We start from the raw sequence: 21324 nt of genomic DNA, 5'->3' as shown, positions 1-21324 counted from the left end.
CTTCGTTGGTCAGACCCAGCCAGGGCCTTACCCAATTTAAAGACCCACACTACTTTTGGACATCCGCAAGGGTCTCGATCTTCATTTTGATTTCTAATTTTTGAGGAACAATGGTCGTATTTCCAATTTCTAAGGCCAAATACTTCCAAGGTGACATCTTTTGAATTTTCTTTTCCTGGAGCTCGAACCCTGCAACAATCAATGCACTGATCGTTAGGTCAAGCGTGTGGGTGAGTAAATCATCACTGGGGGCACACACAAGGATATCATCTATATAATGATAGGTGATGGCCTTTTCTGCGGCTGCACGCACCGGGGACAGTAAGGAAGAGATATACCATTGGCAGATTAGATGGCAAGGCTTTTAGTCCTTGAGGAAGAACTTTGCAATGGTACCTCTTCCTCGCGGCTTCCCTGTTGATAATGGGGACCAAGAATGCAAAATGCGGTGCATTGTCAGGGTGTAGGGGAATTTAGAAAAAACAGTTTTTTATATCAATGACAGCCAAATTCCAATTTTGGGGGAGCATTGCTGGGGATGGCATACCAGGTTGGACAGAACCCATATGTTATGGTTTGGCCCGGAAGTGAGTTTCTGGAAAAGTTGAGGTCAAACCAATCAGTGGCCAGATTTGAAATTGGCACGTGGTGTGGCCACTGGAAATTTGGATACGCCTCTGAGAACACACAGGGGTTAAAAGCAGAGCATTCTGAGAGAAACTTCCTCTTTTGATCCGGCTGGCAGTAAGTCTGACCTCTTCCCTGCCCAGCTGCGTCTGGGTGGGGGAGGGGGAGGCCATGCGGCCTGGGGGGGAGGGAGGCCGGAGCCCCGAAAGGTGCAGGGGTGGAAGAAACCTGGGATGTTTGGGCAGCCCCCCCCGGAGAGAGTGATAGAGACTGTACTAGCAGCGCAGCCGGCCAGAAGCGGGGGATGCGGTGAGAGAAGATGCCCGGCAGCTGTGGGAGTCCTGGGCAGACAGAGCGAAGATTTTAACCCCTTGGTAGAATAATGGAAACCTTACAAATACTGATCCTCCTGAATCAATGAGGAGAGAGAGATGAGAGATGATGAAATGGGCAAGTGTGAGGAAAGCTGGAAGAGGTGAGAAGAATCCTAGGTGGGAAGAGATGATGGAGTGGCCTTGGGCTGGACTCTTTCTTGTATGGCCATGGACAGACCCGTGTTTTTTTCTTGTGACCCAGAGACTGTATTTAGGGGGATGCAATACCTTGGAGTCAAGAGTGAAGCAGCGGCGTGAACAGAGACGGCTGAGGAGGGTGTGGGATGCCCTCTGTCTCCATGGGGAGGAAGATCTCTGTTCATGAGGCCCCTCGGCCTCAGGGGGTGAGATTTGGGGGGGACTGGTGTCCTGAAGTTGAGAGACTGCTGCTTCTGGAACTGGGTGGAGCATCTTTAAACGGGGAACCCTAAAGCAGTCCTGGCCCATGTCCAGTGGTGAGAGCACTGGACATGGGGGGGGAGAAGTCACGAGGGCCGATGTTCTCTGGGTGGGGCCATGAGTGACACGGAAGCACAGGAGGTTTCAATTGTGTTTCTGGGGGAAGCCTATGGTGCAAGGGGGGACTCCTCTCTCCCTGATTATTTGAGGGTTGATTATTTGAGGGGTGGTGATGGACTGGAAGTTGATTACCTGAGAGATGGTGACTGGGTGGAGATCTAAGGTGTTACTTCATTCTGTGGAAAAAAGGGAGGGGGGAGGAGGAATGTATTTGGAGGGTTTTCATTTCTTAGCTTTGTGTGTGTGTTCCTTTTTAGATATTGTAATTAATAAAGTGTTGTGTTTTTCCCTCCATCCCCAAGTGGGAGCCTGCTTTGTTCTGTTTCCGGGTCACATCTCACAGTAACCATTTTGGAAATACACCTTTTCAGGGGGCCCTGGCATTGTGCCAGCCTCAAACCATGACACCATATCTTCAATGACATTATTAATTTGTTGGAGGTCGTGGAGGAGTCACCATCTCTTTTTGTCAGCCTTCTGGATGACATACTGGAGAATTCCACAGAGACATGGTCTCCACTATGTGACCTCTTTTCAGTTGCTCTTCCACTAGCTCCTCGAGCGCCTTCAGATTTTGTTTACTGAGCGGCCACTGCTCTACCCTGACTGGTGTATCTGTCTTCCAATTCCATTTTTGGGTAGGGCGCTTTTCAGTGACTGCTGCCCAAAAATCCTGTGGAGAGTCTGGAATGTCAATTGTGACTCCCTATTGCGTCATTAAATCTCTTCCTAACAATGGCTCTGGATAATCTAACACGAATGGACGTATGTTTGCCAATTGTCCATTTGGCCCCTTGATTTGGATGATGCTCTTGGATTGTCTTGCCAATTGCCTGCTCCCTATATCTCAAACGTGACCAGCCACGTTTTGCAAAGGCCAATGTGCTGGCCAATCCTGTGCTGAGATCACTGTGCAGTCTGCACCCGTGTCTACAAGCATTTCAATGCGCTTTGACTCCCCACTCCCTCTGACATTGCACCAGATTTTGGGTTTGTCCTTTCCAATAGCTTGGACCTGTGCGACTGTGGGCCCTTGTTTTTTGGTGCCTTCAGGCAGACTTGGTACCAGGATAGCTTGTGCTACGATTTGTCCTTTGGGAAGAAACAGGGGTGGGTGGAAACTGTGGAGCCAGAGAATGAATTGCTCAGGATCTGATGTTGTCATTCCTGGGGCAATTACAAGCTCCTGTGGTTTGTGTTTGGTGTCCCCCATGAGGATGTACTTACAGCGAATTCAGTGCCAAGTACCCTGCTTTTGTGGGTTGATGGAGACAAAATGCCAGTGAATATCTTTCAGGTGGAGCAGTTCTGTCAGCTGCAACCTGAAAGGCTCATTAACAGAAGTCATGGTTAACATAGGTTTGCCTAAGTCATAACAAAGGTTATTTGGTTTCACCTTCAGTGGTGGACCAGCAGACGTGGTCCTTGAAGCATCTGCTTCACTTACAGAAATTTCAGTGTTACTGCTCGCTTGGTCTTTATTGCTTCCCCCATTCCCTTGGCCTGCTCTTTTTGTGTCTGCGCACCTGGGAGGCCGGCAGCACTCCCCATTCAGTTTTTTAATTGTTGTTGACCGCCTGGGAGCATTTGTAGTTCTCTTTCCCTGCTATTTTTAAATTCATCAAACTATTTTTTCAGGGTACACTGGTAAACCCAGTGCCCAAGGTTCTTAAAAGCACGCATGGCCTTGTGGGGTCGACCATTGCTGGTCTTTGTTACTGCCCAGTGTGCTGCTGTGCTGAAGGAAAGGGTGCAGGGTTGGCGACAGTGACTCCCTGTGGTGATCTTGGCAACAGCTTTAGTCTGGTGTCCTGAGACACACTCATCAGAGGCACTTTCCACAAACTAGAAGCATATCTTTTAGTGTAGGGGGTGGTTCTAAAGGTAAGCTTAAAATTGCAGCTTGACACTGCTCATTTGCATTTGTAAATGCCATTTCCTCTAAAATGTCTTCTCTTACATTCTCTTTCTTAACTTGGATTTCTATAGCTCTAGTTAACCTTTCCACAAATTTCAAAAAAGGCTCTGATGGTAGCTGTTTGATTTTACTATATGGCTCAAGAGGGCCTTCAGGAGCAAGGGCAAAGAAGGCTTTTTCAGCTGCATTTTTGACTCTCTCAAGGACTTCAACAGGGATTACCACAGCTTGGTTTGGGGCCAAAGACCACTGACCCTCACCGGACAGATGTTCCAGGGTAATCGACATACTATTGGCATCTTTTTCTGTGTTTGGCTCAGCATGCAAGTCTGGGAGAGCCTCTTTCAGTAGTTGTTTCCATGCTACTTCCCATAATTTGAATTCTGTAGAGGTAATGAGGCATGAAAACAGTTGTTTTAAATCATGTGGGATTACTACATTTCTGCCTGGTTCAGCATTGAAAAGGCCACTGAAGTATGGGCTATGTGGGCCATACTCTTTGTGGGCTTTGCAGATTTCTTTTATCATTTCTTGACCAAAGGCTTTCCAATTAGCAGTTGGGGCTCCTCCCCCTTGCCCTGCATGCTGATACGTAACAGGGGCAAATGAGAAAGTGGGACTCTGTATTAGGTCTGCGGTTCCCTGCTCCTCATCTTTAGAACTGGAAGCATTGGGATTAATGGTACAGCCATAGGGATGAGCAAGGGGCGTGCCCCCACCATGGGAACAGGGGGCAGGGACAAGGGGCTGGCAGGGGGCGGGGACGTCTGGTGACATCACATTGGCAGACGTCCCTGGGGGGGGTAGAGGGGCATAGCTGAGGGAGTGGCAGGTAGGTTTGGGGGAGGGAAGGTGTCACGAGGCTCAGGGTGGGTGAGGGGTCAAGAAGGATTTTTGGGAAGGTGAGTGCAATCATGGGAAGAAGAAGGCCAGGTAGTGCATGGCAGCACGTGGCTTCCTCCATTTTCTTGGCTCTCTGAGGAGTGGGAGCCATTTTGAGTTTTACTGCTCTCTGACAGACTAACACATGCTCGGGATTTCTGAGCTGGGGACACAGGGGTTCGGGAAGAATTCCATGCAGTCTGGCCAGGACTTTGTGGACAGTGGGACTCGGGTATTTTAAGATGCTCAGGGAGCCAGCTTCTCTGTGCATGAGCAGCGTTTGCTCTCTGAGTTTTGGGGTAGTCGGTTCAGAGTTAGGGTGGGGAGCAGAAATAAGCTTTATTTTATTTGTTATTTGGCTTTTCCTTCACTTCCCTTTGTTTGAGCAAAGCTGATCGAACTTGCAAACTCCAAAACACAAATTTGGCTGAGGACATATCCCCAGACTTTCCCAAGGTTATCAATTCATTTCCTACTTCGTCCCAAAACTGGATATTGCGGACTTTTTCAGGAGATATATGTGGGAAGTGTAGGAACAGCCAGCGTATAAACCATTTTAATTTTTCCTTAGAAAAGGAAACATTTCCATCAACCAAGATTCCTATAATCTGATAATACACTCCTTTTTGTGCTGTGCTTAGTTTTGCCGCCATATTCGATGTAAAAAGGCACAGTACAATCCCCACGCCGACCAAAAACAAAACCGAATCCACTACTGATTACGAAAAACCACAGTTAAGAAGCGAAAACTACGCAGATATAGCCTTGCACAGTGCAGCAGCCTGCACGGTTTTTAAAAGTGCTGCCATCAGCAGCACAGAGCTCGAATTCACCGTGCTGAGGGGCAGAACCCACCATGCTGCAGGAAACCCGAAACCCCTCCCTGCTCACACTGAGGAGAAACCTGAGAGCCCCAAACCTGAGAGCCCCCCCATTCATGCCGAGCTGCTGCGGAGAAACGCGAAACTCGTGTGCCGAGCCGCCGTGCTGCTGCGAAAGGGCAGAGTGGGCTGAGCCCTCCCCTGCTCCCTCTGAGGCTGGCGCGCGAGTTCTAAAAGTGGCAGAGCCCCACTGTCTGTGGCTAAATTTAATGTGTTATCACAGCTGACCCTGTGGGGCTGTGCAGCCTTTGTGTGCTCTGAAGTAGAGCAAAAAAGAACAAGTCTCTCCTTAGAAACTGTTTTTGAGCTCCCCACCCCCCTTTTCGAGCAGAGATATTCACCCAAATCGATGCAGGTTGGTGCCGTGGTGTGGCGGGGTCTCTTCACCGGAACAGGACTTTTTTGGGGCGGAAAAAGCTTCCCTGTTCTCCTGGGAAAATCTGCCCACCAAAAACGAGCTGAGGCTTCCCAGAGGCGCAGGACATCCACGAGGCTTTTGTGGAATAAATTCCAAAGTCTCTACTGAAATAAATGGGCAGGAGATCTTTCTCCTTTTTAATGCCTTTATTAAGAAGAATCAGCTCAGGTGGGGAGAAATCGACGGGTTGCGCCCACGCCGCCATTGCTCCCAGGCGTGGCACGAAGAAGGAGGATGACGCAGCTTTGTCCGCTGGTCTGCAGGCAGAGCTGGGGATTCTGTCCTCACGGGAGAGTAGCAGATTCCTGACTTGTTTGTCTAACACTCCGGGGCGTCTCTTTAATCAGCATCTTTTCAGGTTAGGGTGAGAAGCAAAAAGGATCCAAGCAGGTACGGGACTACGCTCCCATCCTTAGATGTCACTTAAGTCACTTGTTGGCTCATGATTTTAGGGGTTTTTCTTGTAAAAACTGTAAAACTGTAAAAATTCGGGGCGCAATGCATTTCTCATCTGCATACTGGCTCTGATGTCACTGCTATTTTCTTCGTATTTGGAGGGTCTGTCCCTGTGTTTGTTTCTGGCAAGCGGCTAGCATCAGGGGGACAATGGTTAATCACCGGCCATTAACGGGTAATTGAGGAGCCCCTGTCCGGCAGCGAAACTAAAGAGGTCTGACTGGTCTGACTTGTTTCCAACTCTGAAACTCAAAAAAAATACAACTTTCTATTCATAACATCTACTGCAGAGCACTGCCTTCAAAGCTCTTCCAGCGAATGCCAAGCTGCCTTAAAGTCTCTCTGTGGTCTTCTGAGACTCCGGAGCTCTGGAGTGTCCCCTCAGGCTGCGGGATCGAAGCAGCCCCATGGGATGGGCGCCAAAATAGTAGAGGTTACCAATATTACTGAAGGGGATTGCCTTGGTCATTCTGGTCCCAGCTGCTGAACCAAATAGCCGCACCTGTGGTGTTTTGTCCCCAGAGACGCTATTTAGCTACCTGTGGTCACAGCTGAGCACGTGGGGACAAGTCCGGGCACGTCCCGAGCTCCAGTGCTAGCGGACTGGGGCTTGTTGGTAGAAGAGGGTCACTCCTCAGGCCTCCCTGTGCTGGAGAAACCCTTTAAGGAGGTGGTGAAGGAAGGAGTGGGTCCTGATGGAGAGGTTTTAATCCAGATTTTTTTATTTTGGGCCGCATGGCCTCTGAATCCTGCAACAACTCCAACAGAACTCCCAACCATGTGGTGTGCTTGTCCTTTTACCCAGGGAGAGGGGAAGGGGAGGGAAAACAGGGACCACCAACCAAGTATGGAGTATGGGGGGAGGGGGTCTGAGGTGAGAGGGACACCTGGGTGGGCCAATGACCCCCCAGGGGGTGGAGCGCATCCTTTGAACCTGCCAATCACTCAATGCCCCCTGGAATTTCTGGGTTGATAGACAGTGCCTAGCAGGGTCAAGGGTGGGGAAAAGGAGAGGTGACTGACACCTGGGGAAGGACCTTGGTAACTGAGGCAAGCCATGACATCACACTGCAATAGGGAGGGGAGGAGGGAAGGGATAGGGAGCCCACGAACCAGGTATGGGAGTGGAGGTCTCAAGGGACAAAGTACACCTGGATGGCCCAATGCCCCCCGGGGGTAGAGGGCATCTTTTGAATCTGCTCAATCACTCAACGTCCTTCTGGAATTCCAGGATTGACAGACAGTGCTTGGCAGGGGTCAGGGTGGGGAAAGGAGGGATGATTGGCACACCTGGGAGGGAATCTTCAGAGGAGAAACCCGGGGTTCTGGGGTGTGGAAGGGGCTAACAGTGGGCCTGTTAGCTAAAGGAGTGAGAAGAAGCTGAGAAGAAAGAAGAAGGAGCTCTCTCCAAGGCTGTAACCAAGGAGACCAAGAGAACTGAGGAACTGAAGGAAGATAAGAACTTCACAGCTGCACAAAGTATTTTTAGAAAGTTAGTTAAGTCACTGTAACTTTTCACCAATGGTATTATGTTGATTTATTGTGTCCAATAGTTAGGGTAGAATAAGCATAAACAATTAGAAAGTGTATAAAAGGTCAGCCATGTCCAATAATAAAGAGTTGCCATCTGAGACTGCTTGTGGTCTCTGCTTCATGTTGTGGCTGCCTTGACAGCAACACTGGGGTAAACCATGACATCACACTGCAACACTTACTAGTACAAGTGTATACTTGAGTGCAATTCCACTTTTCTTTTATCTTTGGATCCTTTTGCCTTGACCTAATTAAATCAGAATATTTTATACCAACCTGTAAGGAGTCTTCTGGGATGCCTGGATTCCCTTTCCAGTCCAGACACCATTGAACTGGCTGGATATATTCCCATTGTCCCGTTCGAGGGCTGTTCCATATTTTGCGTATTTGACATCTCCAAGGGGTATTAGTGCAGTCTGTCAGCCGAAAAATATTTCCTGAGGTTATTTCCAGACCTGGTTTTAAGATATTGCAACTCTCAACATTTTTACATGTCCATTGTAAGGAATATTCTCCTTCCATCTCTGTCCAATTGGCATGGGTCTTATTTCCTTCCCACATGTGTTCCCAAATTTTTGTCAAATTACTGACTACAACTTCCCATGGAACTGGATTTTCTGGAAAAGTTGGTGTTGACAAAGAAACTGTTATAGAGGTTACATTATGTAATCTGCCAAAATCTTGCACTAGCTTTAAGATCACATTTCCCTTCCCAGAGATTAACAACATAGTTTTTATTATTATTATAAATATGCAATTATTTATCATCTTCATTTAGATCCAATAAATAATATCCCCCTAGAAAATCATATCGTATACCTAAAACAATAGGATTTAGATACAATAAAAACTCTGAGGTGTTAATTAATGTTGTTTTTGCTGTGTTTAATGCGTGGTTGCTGGTTTTCCCTCTGTGTGATGGACCCAGGGTTTGATTCCTTTCACCTTAAGTGCCGTGTAGGTTACCAGGAGGACGTGAAAGGGTCCTTTCCACTTTTCTTTTAAGGGTTCAGATTTCCAGGTCTTAACATATACAAAGTCCCCAGACTGGTATGGGTGAACAGGTGCATCCAAAGAAACTGGTCCCGATAGGGTTATAAACTGGCAGAGTCCTGCAAGGGTTTTTCCTAAAGAAATTAAGTATAGATTTAAATCTGTTTCTCCCTTTGAATGTATTTGTCCTAGGTTACAATATAAAGATGTTTTCTATCCCCATCTTCAAGAGCTGTTGAAACCGGGAGGAGCATTGTTTTTTCCTTATCTCCTGTTAATGGACCCATCAATGCCTTGCCACGTGACTCAGAGATAACTCCCTCCAGGAGGCATTTCTGTTTAATGGGCAATCAAGGACCCACCCCATCACAGAATCATATCAGCCCATTGTGAGATGCTCTGCCCAGGGGGGTGGAGCTAAGTATCCCCACATAGATATAATCTGGGTTTTGGGACAGAACAAGCTGCTCTTAGCCACTGGTTTCCAGAGGACAAGAGATACCAGATCTTTTCTATGGGATCACCACTTCAACAAGACCATTTCATCTGGACTGCTACCGCTGCCCTAACTAGCAGGGTGTCAGGTTGTATTCTGACTCTGTCACTGTTTTTTTTTGGTTTTTTTTTTCTTTTTGTATTATTGGATGTATTTTGGGTGGGTTTTTTTTTCCTTTTCCTAATAAATTGTATTTCTGACTTGGAGTCTCTCACTGGTTTTGCTTTCAAACCAGAACGGTATTTCTCCAGGATAGGATGGTGTCTGATACAGCCGTCTGTACAGCAATTCATAGGGACTTTAGTTTTTGACCCTGGCTGAATTCTGACTTGCAAAAGAGCCAGAGGGAGAGTCTGTGGCCATCTTAAGCGAGTTTCTTGACACATTTTGCTGATTTGTCATTTCAAAGTCTGATTAATCCTTTTCACTTTCCCACTTGATTGTGGTTGTTGCTAAGGTGTGCGTAAGTACCATTGTTACCTAGAGTTTTGCTCCGCTGTTGCACCATATCTGCTATAAAAAGTGGGCCTGTATCTGAGGACATCCCAAGTGGCACCCCAAATCTTGGTATGATTTCTTTAAGCGTGATTTTTACCACTTCCCCAGCTTTATTGGTGCGACAGGGAAAGGCTTCTGGCCATCTGGAAAAAAAATCTACCAGTACCAAAAGATACCTCTACCCGTTTTGTCTGGGTAATTTAGAGAAATCTATTTGCTAATAATCTTCAGGTGAATTTCCCTGTTTAATTGTTCCAGCAGGTGGCCTTTTCCTATATATGGGATTGCTTTTTAAACACATTGGACATTTCACTAGGTATGATTTTACTATTTTAGTTATTCCTATGCTGAGTACAGAGCTTTGGAGACTAGATATCATGGACTCACTTCCCCAGTGGGTTTTATTTTGTTCCTTTTCCATTATTTTCCTAATTACAGAAGTTGGAACTATAACCTGTTGGCTGTCTGTTACCCACCATCCCTCCTGATTCTTAGTGGCTTTTAATGTGCTTGCTAAGCACTGATCCTCACTGTCATCATTAGGCTTAAATTCAGATACATCAATTTGTCTTTGTGGTACTAACGCTAGGATGCCTTTTTCAGCTACTCCTCGAGCTGCTTTGTCTGCCAATTGGTTTCCCACTATAACATTCGTTTGCCCAGGTTGATGTGCTTTGCAATGCATCACTGCCACCTCCTTTGGTTTCTGAATTTCTTCCAGAAGTTGTAAAATTTATTCTTTGTGTTTAATAGCTGATCCTTGAGCTGATAGGAGTCCTCTTTCCTTCCATATAGCTCCATGGCCATGAATTACACCAAATGCATACCTAGAATCAGTCCATATATTCACCCTTTTGGCTGCTGCCAAATTTAATGCTTGTTTTAGTGCTATTATTTCTGCCTTTTGTGCTGACGTCTTAACTGCTAAAGATCAAGCTTCCAGTACTTCAGTAGTGGTTACCACTGCATATCCTGCCATCCATTTTCTATCCTTCACAAAACTGCTCCCATCTGTGAATAATTCTAAATCAGGATTGTCTATTGGATCATCTCTCAGATCAGTTCTGCTGGAATATACCTGTTCAATACTTTGGAGAAAATCATGTGCCAGGGCTCCTTCATCCGCTGCCTTTGGATCGAGGAACACAGCTGGATTCATGGCTGCTGTTGTCTTCAATTCCACATCATCCTGTTCCAAAAGCACAACTTGGTATTTGAGCATCCTGCTGGGGGACAGCCAATACCCCCCCTTTCACTCTAATACAGATATTACCATGTGAGGGACAAAAACAGTTATGTGCTGTCCAGTTGTGAGCTTCCTGGCCTCTTGGATCAGTAGAATGGTTGCAGCAACTGCTCGCAAGCATCCTGGCCATCGTTTGCTCATGTTGTCCAGCTGTTTGGAGAAATAGCCCACAGGTCTCCTCCAGGTTCCCAGCTTCTGCGTCCAGACCCCCAGGGTTAAATGTTGCCTCTCATGTACAAACAGTTCAAAGGGCTTGGTTAAGTCTGGAAGCCCTAATCCAGGTGCTGTCATTAATGCCTTTTTCAGTTCTCAAAAGGCAGTTTGGCACTTGCAAGTCCACACCAATTGTCCTTTTTTTGTTTCTTTTAGGGCTTCATAGAGGGGCTTCACTAAAAGTCCATAGTTTAATATCCACAACTGGCACTACCCAACCACTCCCAGAAAGCCTCATGATTCTCAGATGTTCCGTGGTTCTGGAGTTTGGCAGATTGCTTCCTTTCTTTCAAGGCAAATAATTCTCTGCCCTTGAGTGATCTGGAAGCCCAAATAGTTCACAATTTTATTTTATATTTGAGCTTTTCTTTTAGTTACTCTGTAACCATTCCGTCCCAGAAAGTTCAACAGACTTATGGTCATTTGTAGACATTGGTGTTGGTTCTCTGCTGCCAGCAGAATGTCATCCATATACTGTAAAACTGCTTCTTCGGTGTTATTTTTTTTTCCATTGTTCTAATTATTTTGCTACTTGATTTCCAAATATTGTTGGACTATTTTTAAATCCCTGCAGTAGGGCAGTCCAGGTTAAGTGAACTTTGCATTCAGAGGTGGGACATTCCCATTCAAAAGCAAATTATTGTTTGGCTATTTTCCTCCAAGAGTATGCAGAAAAAGGCATCCTTAAGATCAATCACTGTAAACCATTTATATTCCCATTTTACTACTGTCAAAAGTGTGTATGGATTAGCTACTACTGGATGAATATCTGGTACTACTTTATGCACTAACCTATATTCCCCATTTTGCTTTGTAATAGGTAGTATTGGTGTATTATATTCTGATTCACAGTCCTTCAATAACGCATATTTTAAAAAAAGTTATAAGCTTTTCCAGCCCCTTCCTTGCCTCCCAATTAATAGGATATTGTTTTTGCCGTACCAGTTTAGCTTCAGGTTTTGGAGTAATCCTGACTGGTTTGGCTGCTTTTGATTGTCTGGGCATTTCAGTTGTCCATACCAACAAGGTCACAGTGTTTTCTAACTCCTGTGGGATTTCTTCCAATTCATTTGGCTCCTGTAACATAAAAATCCTTGCCCAAATGGCTTTTGATTCTGGTGTTTAAATTTTTTTTTCCCCATCCTGAAAAATTATTTGAGCATCCAATTTTTCCAATAAATCTTTCCCCAGCAAGGGGACTGGGAATTCAGTCATATATAGAAACTGGTGCGTAATCCAATTCTTTCCTAATTTAAATTTCATGGGTTGTAAAAAGGACCAAGTTTTGCTTTTCTCTGTAGCATCAATTGCATTTACCACTGTCTTGGTTTAAAACAAATTAGGAGGAAATGTCCTGAAATGAACATGTCCTCTAAAGAGAGGTGGGTTTCAAGAGCTCCTCCCCCACAGGTTCAAAAGGAATGTCTTGGAGGAAAATAAAAAAAACCTCTGTTTACTGAAAAAGCAGAGTGCACACAGGCACGGAAAAAAAAAATTAATATTGTTAGATAATGAACCTTCTCATTGTGGAGAAAGATGTTGGATTTTTAGAGTCCTGCTCGGCTTCTCCCAAGGTCTGGAGCCAGAATGTGGCATCCCTGAAGCCTTCCCCCTGCTGGGCCACATGGCGTGGGGCTCCTGGCAATGTTCAGGTGTTTTGGACCAGAGCAAAGCTTAACAGTTCCAGAAGAAGAAGCCACAGTCCTGGGAAAAATACTTGCCTCAGCTAACAAAAAGAAGCTAGCTAAAAGCAAAGATACTACTACCTTTTTTTTTTCTGCTGCATACACAGAGCCGAGTGCTGGGGAAAAGCCGAGGGAGTTACCTGTGTTTTTGAACATAGGCCACTGAAAGAATTCCACTGCCCCCCCCCCCCCACCCCTTTGAGCTTAAAGTTACAGGACCCATGTCTGGGCATAAAGCAGATGATAGGGGATACAGTATCATAACATCACCCCAAGACAACAACATTTCTACTGTTTCCCTTTACATGTATTCTATATGGAATAAGTTTCTCCTGTGTCCACCAAAAATTCAATTTCTTCTTTCCCCAGCCTCAATATAACCAGGGGATCAGCTGGGGTAGAATCCCCCGGTCCCCTTCAATCTTCATCTTCTAATGGTCTGATCTTTAAGACCAGGTCCAGCTTTCCAGCCTGTAGGCATTCTCCCTTCCAATGCCCCTTTTCCTTGCAGACTGTGTACTGGTCTTCCCTTAACTGTTGTCAGGGAAACAGTGGAAGCCTCCCGCCTCCCCTTCCCCTTCTTCCCCCCCACCCGACCTCCCCTGTTGGCCAGTCCCTTAGTACCCTCCACAGGTCCCCTAGCCACCCCAGTTGCAAGCAGTTTGTCATGTCTCTTGTTTTCCCTTCTAGCCTGCCATAGTTCCTTTTCCCTATCCCTGTTGTGATATACTTTCCACACTTCATCTAACAACTTTCCTAAGTCATGTGACTGCGCTTCTTCCAGTTTCTGGAGTTTCTTTCCAATATCTGGGGTAGACTGCCCTATAAAGGTAGTTGCTAACTGTACAGCCTCCTCTGGATTCTCAGGATCCAGATCAGTATATTTTCTGGCAGTCACCTTCAATAGTTCCATGAAAGCCGTGGGAGATTCAGTACTGTCCTGCTTTGCCTCATACAGTTTTGACCAGTTTGTGGCTTTCGGTATAGCATGCTTTACATCAAACAATATTCATCTCTGATATCTTGTTAAATGATCTTGGAGCCCCAATAAATTAGGGTTTCACCTTGGATCTGTTGAAGGAAAAATCTCATCTACAGTTCCTTCTAAGTCTCCATTAGCATGTGCCCCCTCCACCTGCTTTCTGGCCATGGTCAAAACCATCCTTTTTTCTGTGCGATCCAACAACATATCTAACATCATTTGTATATCATTCCAGTCAGGATCCTGAGTTCTAATTATGGTTTCAAATACTTTAGCAACTCTATCCAGATCCTCTCTATAAACTCCCGCTGCCTTTTTCCATGACGTTAAATCCACAATTGAAAATGGGGTCTTTACTGTTACTGGACCATGATTCCCGACCACCTGCCGGAGGGGAGCCATCAGAATGTCCCTAGCATCCCCCCCAATATCTCCTTGCTACCTTCTAGTGCGCCCTGCAATCAGGCTAAAATCCTCTGATCCCCTAAAGCCTTCTCTCAGTTCCAGTCCACTGTCCCATGACCTACTTATGCATCTAGCCGTGTTCCCTGCTGATTCAAAATTCACCCCACCTGCTCTTTGCTGTAGAGCAACCATCATCTCTAAATCATCCTCGTCCTCTCTTCCATGCTTTAAGCACCTCTGCCCTAGGCTGCACACAGAACACCACCTTTTCAACTCTGCATTTCTTTTCCTTTTCAAGTGCTAAAATTAATGGATCTTGCGGGGTCCTCCCACATTCCTTTTGCCACTCTGGATGATTTCTTAGGGTGAAAAACAAGTCAACGTAAGGAACTTCATCCCACTTATTTTGCCTTCTACAAAACAACATTAATTGCAACAGGATGTTATACTGTAAGGTTCCATCCTTAGGCCACTTCTTTTGATCTTCCAGCATGTAAATTTGCTACCACTGATTACAGAATTGTATGTTTTTCACGCATGAGGGAATACCCCAAATTTGTTTCCAGTGTTTCAAGATACATCCCAGCAGTGACACCTGTGATACCCCTTTTGAGGTTTTGTTTCACATTACAAGAAATTACTGTTTAGGAGCTCCCTAGAAGGGAGTCTAACCCTTCCCTTTTGAAGGGACTCTAACCCTTTCCTTTTCTCACCTTAGGTACCCTTAAACCAAACCCTATGTAGCTTTTGCTATGCCTTATAGGTAGGTTAACGGTTAACATCTTTAGAGTAAAGAATGCCTTTATCTTACCAGGGGTCTTGCTACGATTTCCTTTGGACCAGGGATCGAAGGTTCTTCCCGAGAATCCCTCGGTGCTGGCTGGAAGTCCTGTGATCCCTTGGATCTGTTGAAAATCAGGAATCTGTCCCATCTGGGGCACCAAAACCCTTACCAAAAATTTGGTAAAATAAGAAACCCCTTAACACCAATGTAGCATTAAGAAGCAGGCATTCTTTATTTGACCGGATGCACGGGGGGATAGCTCCTCCCAAAGCCGTGCATGCTGGGTACAGGAAAGTTTCTGTTTAGATACTGTATTTTGCATACATATTCATTGATTGTCCCAGACTAAACAAACATGTAATAATAATTTCCCTGAAATCATTAACATATTTCCCCTCCCCTTTACTCATGCGTTCTTCTGTCCTGGAGGCCTCTCTGGTGGTCCCTGGTGGTTGTAGACCCCAGTGTTCCAGGTGACCTGGCTGAGTTGGCAGGACACTGAGGCTGGCGAACTTCCAGTTCTCCTTCTTACACAATGGGCATTGTGCAGTTTCTGTAGGCCAGTAGTTATGGAGAATAAGCATTGTGTTAGCTCACCAGGTGTAAGCCATTTTTTTATCTGGTAACACACCTATGAGGAAAAGAAAAGAATTAGTTGCCTAGCCAACAGTGAGAGTGCTCATCCTTCCTCTTCCATCACAGTGCAGGCATCTCCTGTATCACACCAGGAAGCATGAAAGCCTCAGTAGTCCAACTGCTGTTGTATATACTTCAAAAGCTTTTTAGGTAAGCTGGTGTTCTACATTCTCCATCTTGGAGATTTGGTCTATACCATTTCCATAATTTAGCAGATTCTGACCAGACTGTCAAACAAAAGATAATAGCTCCTGGAAACAACAATTTGCAGGTGATAATGGTTGTATAATGGCCCTTTAGCTATTTTTGGCCACCTGTCCTGCCACCTCTAGTGCTTGGCTTTGACTTAATGGCTCTGCTCCTAGCATACATGATTCCTTAGCATGAGCTGTGATAGCCAAAAATTTAAGCGGGAGTTTAATGAACAGTCACACACAGTAAAGACAAAATCTTCTAGAGACTTTGAGGTTAGATTTTGAGGAGTACTACCTGAAAAACTTGAGAGTTGCAAGAACAGAATCATGCTTTAACCTTGCATTGCACTGTCACGTGATGTTCATGCGTCTGAGACATAACACACAAGAGACCTTAGTTGTTCATCAGCCAAACAGTGTATTTTCTTGTTAGGGGGTTGCTTTTATAGGAAATTCAAAACCTCCTGGCTCTAAACAGTCATTTGTCTAATCTCCAAGCCTCCTAGACTCTGAACCAGTCAAATGTTTGTACTTTAGGAGAGTTGTTATTGGTTGAAACCTCTTTCAGTCAGCCCAGAGGCTGGTTTATGGAACTGGGCTGGATTTCTTATTTATAACCGGATTCATGTTCAGTACAAATCAGCTTGTACTGCAACATTGCACTGCTTGTGAAATACACTACTCTGAGACACCTAAAACATCATGTAAAGCATAAGGCTTTCTTTGTCCTGGTAGTCAAGTATTATATCATAAATGAGGCCTGAAAGCTTTATAAAAATGATCAAAATAGAATCTAGGTTGAAAGGCTAAGTACTGCATGCATTTAAATGCATTGCATTTCCTTGGGAGCTAAATAGCTAGGTGTACATACAGCATTCATATGGCTGTGCAACTGTTTTAAATTTCAGTTCCTTCTTATAAAGTATTAATATGATTTGATTGCTTAGATAAGCTCAGCTAATCACAGAGAGACTGAATTTTTCCAAAGGAAAAAATGCTGTGTGATATAATTTATGCAAAATTCCAAACAACCAAATCTTAACTTTAAATTGGTAAACATGCAGAATATTAATTTATTAGTAATTTATGCTTTGTGTAAAGTACAAAGACATAAAGAAATTTAAAGGAAGTAATGACTGTCCATTAACAAATACAAGCCAAATTTTACTTAAAGCTGATTTTATATATTTCTGAGGTTGAAGTTTGCACAACTATAATTGTTATATTATTTGGCTTTCTAACAATTATGTGTTGGTTGTATATTGCTGCTTACCATAATGTTCTGAAAGTTGGCCACGTAAGCTAATTTTTGTTCTTACTCTAAGATTTTTTTGTGATAGAACATCTAATAGTAATTCCCTATAGTTGAGAACTATTTCTTTGGGATTGGAATTTTATGCTTATAATTTTAAATACCCAGTGGTGTATTCTAGATTTTTTGGAGAAGTTTTGTTTTAGTCATTAACTCATTGCTATTTTTTTTTCCTGCCTGTATTTTGTCTTAAAAAAAATAATTCAATGTTGCTTCAGTTGTTACTGTGTTACTGCTGTCTTGATATTGAAGCAAGCACCTTGTAAGCACCATAACCACTTGACAGTGTTTTGCCTTGAACTTAACAAGCTGTCCGCTTTGTGCAGAAAAGTCATGTTTGTGTCCATTGACTGAAGTATATTCTTATTTGTCTTGCAGGCACAGGAGAGAGTGGCAAAAGCACGTTCATCAAACAGATGAGAATCATTCATGGATCAGGTTACTCTGATGAAGACAAAAGGGGCTTTACGAAATTGGTGTACCAGAATATATTTACAGCGATGCAGGCCATGATCAGAGCCATGGATACCCTCAAAATCCCATACAAGTATGACCATAATAAGGTGAGATTTTTGTTTATTTCCATCGCTGAAATTTTTCCTCTTTCATTTTTAGGAAATGTACTGAAGTCTCTAAAAATTATAAATCACAAATTATATTCTACCTAAAGTTTAGAAGAAAAGGGCTTCTTCCAGTCCTGCCTCTAGTTCTCTGCCCTTTGCACTACTCTGACAACACAGGTGCTGTTCTTATCAAGATGTTTGGGAGGTTTGTCATAGCAAGAGGGTAGAGGGCAGGCTGCTGTTTGCCTGTGACTTTAATTATCTTTTTTCCCTTCCTCCCAGCTCATGTTCTGGCCAGAGCACAGTTAAGTAATTTTTCTGGTTTGTACCAGTACTACTTAAGGTTTTCTATTAATATTATGTGTGGGGGGGGAAATATTAGAAAAATAGGTGGGAATATCTGCTTGTATGTGAGTACATTATGAAATAAAACTTTCGATACAAGGCCTTAGAATAAACAAATTATTTTGAAAGTGATGACATTATTGAAACTTTGAAAGAAAATACATTTAAAGCATTTTGTAAGGTTTATCTTTGATTAACCTGACTTCTTTTAATTTTTGTTCCATTCAGAAATTTTCCATTTAAAATCAAATGTATAACTGGAATAACTAGTATTAGAATGGAAATTTGCATGTGTATTTCAGCTCCATGTTTTTGCTGTACATAAAGCACTGAATTTCCTAACAAGCTGACTTGAAGACTTAGTTGATTGTGAAGCGCACTTTTTTTTTTTCAGAATCGGTACTGATAGCCATTTTGCTGTAGTATATGGAAGTCCTAATCATAAATAAGTAAATTGTTTTCTTGTATTATACTGCAAAGTGTTTTGCATTGTTCAAATTGAGTGTTCAATTTATATAGGCTGTTTTTGTATAGTTGTAGTGAATTAGATGTGTCATAGCTGTATATGTGTGGCCAAACCTTTCTAATTAGAGCTGTTCATTTCTCTATATAAAAATACCTTAAATTAAAGTAAGTGAGTCTATCTTTGCACTCACCTCTTTCACAAGCATTTCCATCAGTTCTAGGTGTGGATTAAAGTACAACTTGCCAAAGTTGCCAGGTTCTAGATGCAATTCCTTTAAAAACTTGGGGATTTTTTAATTCAAGGAAATTAAAAATGCAAACTTGTTTCTCCACCTCCCTCCTATTTTTCTCCATTGAGAAGGCAAATTCATTAGCCTTGCAACCTAAAAAACACAGGAAGGGCATTTCCTATTAATTTGAATCTCATAAAAAAATTGGTCTCTAGAGAATATCTCACAGTTCAAGTAACTGCATATTTTTAGCATCGTACTTGTCTTGTACAGTAGCTTAGAAAACTACAGCTCAAGCTGATGTTTGTATTGCTGAGCCTAAAGAAAAGAGAGTGAAGTGACACTTAACAAATTCAAAAAGTCCAGTTAGGTAGACATTTGTGATCTTTGTACAGTGTAAAAAAATGACATCCAGGCTGGATTATTTTAATATCAGTGTAGGAAGAGGCATGTTGTAAGTTAAGGAAGTTAGTTGTGTTGTGTTCATAGTAAGTGATATAATTAAAGAGGCAGAGTCTGAAATTCATTGTCCTATATTATAATAATCTAGGATCTTTGAAATATTTATTATCAGAATAATGAAAGTCAATTGAGAAATGTAAATATTACTGTTTACATTGTAATGTCTCAAAACTGATGGTAATGCATTGTATCATACTTCATCACACTTTTCATCACACTTTTTTGTCTTGTCAGTTTCAGAATATGAGCTCTACTGAGCTTTAAGATAATAGGTGAGGGTTATCTCTTAGGGATCTGACATAGGAAATGGTGGCTTATGGACTAGATTTTTAGTTTCCATTTGAGTAAACTGTGACTGTGTTTCAATTTTTTTTTAACCAGAAATTTTGATTTTTTTATATGCATCTTGAATTTTGGAGAAGCAGTTTATAAAATTCAGAAAAGGCTTAGGTAGAGTTTTTTTGTCCTGTTTTTTTACAGAAATTGACTTGAGCAATTCTCAAAATTGCCTGTCTGCAATGTTTTTGTGAATGTACAATAGTAACTCGTGCAGCCACTGACACTCAAATTCAACTTCAAAAAATCCTGAATAGATTTTAAACTAATTTTTAAACTATCTTTTTAGAAATCTGACCTGTGTATTTATGTTCCTGTCAATCCTTTCAAATTCTGAATTAAAACATTAAATTTTTTATCTTCTGACATTCCCAGTGTTGTCCATAGTGGCTTAGAAGTCATTGCTCCAGGTAATGTAGTCCCCTATTTCTCCTTTTCTATCTTTCTTCATGTCCAACATTGCCGAAGGAAGTTTTTTTATTTTTCCTCTCCTGTTGTTACAGAACTTTTACTAAATAAATTTACTACTGTGCTAAAGAACTACTACCACTTTTACCCATTATTATTCCCTTTCAGTGTAATTTCCAGAAGACAGTTGCCTCTTCTTACAGATTGTCAGGAAGATGTCACTCAGCAGTGGTTATCAGGCAGAAAATCTTATTTGAATCCATATACATAATTTCCCATGAGACTTCTTAAATATTTATAACAAGATACCTAATGTAAGATAGAGCAGGTTACAAGAAACTATAGGCACTGAAAACATGAAATGATGCCTTAAAGTAGGCCAAGAATTTTGCTGGAAGTTGTTTCCATTGGTGAAGTTGTTTCTTTATTTAAGCCTATTTCCCTATAGGAAATGTTTAAAAATTTAAAAAAGCAGATTTGGGAAAATGGTTTTAAAGTCCAACATCTTACTGAAATTGTCTTCAAAGCCAAGTTTACTTTGTTAATAGCTCCACACCTCCACCCCCATAGAAGTAATCTACTGTAACAAACTATCCTGGTTTAGGGCAAATTTGAGAGAAAACCTCCAAAGGGGTTCCTCTAGAAAGCAGATTCAAGTGGTCCCTCCCCCAACTAGTTCAGGAAAAGATTTCCTTGGAGAAAAGTGGAAAAAAACTGTTTAATTAACAGGCAAAGCATTCACCAACACAAAAAATGAACAATATTAAACAATAAAACATCTTGCCAATCTGAAGAGATGACAAACTCAGAAAGTCCTTTTCATGGGTTGCAGCTCGGCTCATCCAGTCTGTTATCAGTCCCTCTGGTACTGGAAATGCCGTGGCCCAGACCCAGCCTGGTGGGCCACAGGTGCGAGCTGCTGGCGCTCTTCTGGGTTCTTCAGTCCAGAGCAGGTTTAAACAGTTCCAAGAAAAAGAAAAACCACAGTTCAGGGAACTTCTCTGCCTCAGCTAGCTAAAAACTAACTAAAAGCAAAGGAGAGCTCTGTCCCGCTGTCTGTCCATCTGCAGACAACACAGTCCAGGGGCAGGAATGTGGAGGAGTGAGTGCAGTGTCTGAAAACAAATGTGTGCTTCTTCTCTCCCCCCCTTTCCTCTCAGAACCAGTCTTAAAGGTGCAAAACTTATTTCTGGACTAAACAGATGAATGGGGATACAATTCAGCATCATAAAGTCACCCCAGGACACAAACACACAAAAGTAAGATATCAGGATCAGGTATGGAGTCAAATTACATAAATTCTCATCTCAAGTAGTGGAGTCTTAAAAGTTTTGGATCTCTTCAGTGAAATTTCATGTTGAACAATAAAGTAATTTCACATGACATTTTTTTTCTCCCTGGTTAAAGTAGGTATAAAGTCTAAACATTAGGGCTATGTGAACAACATAGGTTGGAGAAAAGGA

At 43.0% G+C, this 21324-nt stretch overlaps 1 protein-coding gene across 2 annotated transcripts in view; it reads left to right on the top strand.

Moving 5' to 3' along the window:
- The window catches only part of LOC135289066 (guanine nucleotide-binding protein G(q) subunit alpha), a 184312-nt gene that overhangs the window by 86584 nt on the left and 76404 nt on the right, over positions 1 to 21324 (top strand). For both annotated transcript variants that reach the window (XM_064402431.1, XM_064402432.1), the window contains one exon: positions 17431 to 17615. In XM_064402431.1, the coding sequence (XP_064258501.1) occupies positions 17431 to 17615 (185 nt within the window). The remainder of the gene's footprint in view (positions 1 to 17430; positions 17616 to 21324) is intronic.

Source organism: Passer domesticus, chromosome W, assembly GCF_036417665.1.
Source record: "Passer domesticus isolate bPasDom1 chromosome W, bPasDom1.hap1, whole genome shotgun sequence".
Lineage (NCBI taxonomy): Eukaryota > Metazoa > Chordata > Aves > Passeriformes > Passeridae > Passer > Passer domesticus.
The sequence above is the reverse complement of the archived record's forward strand: the minus strand, read 5'-3'. Positions and strand labels throughout refer to the sequence as shown.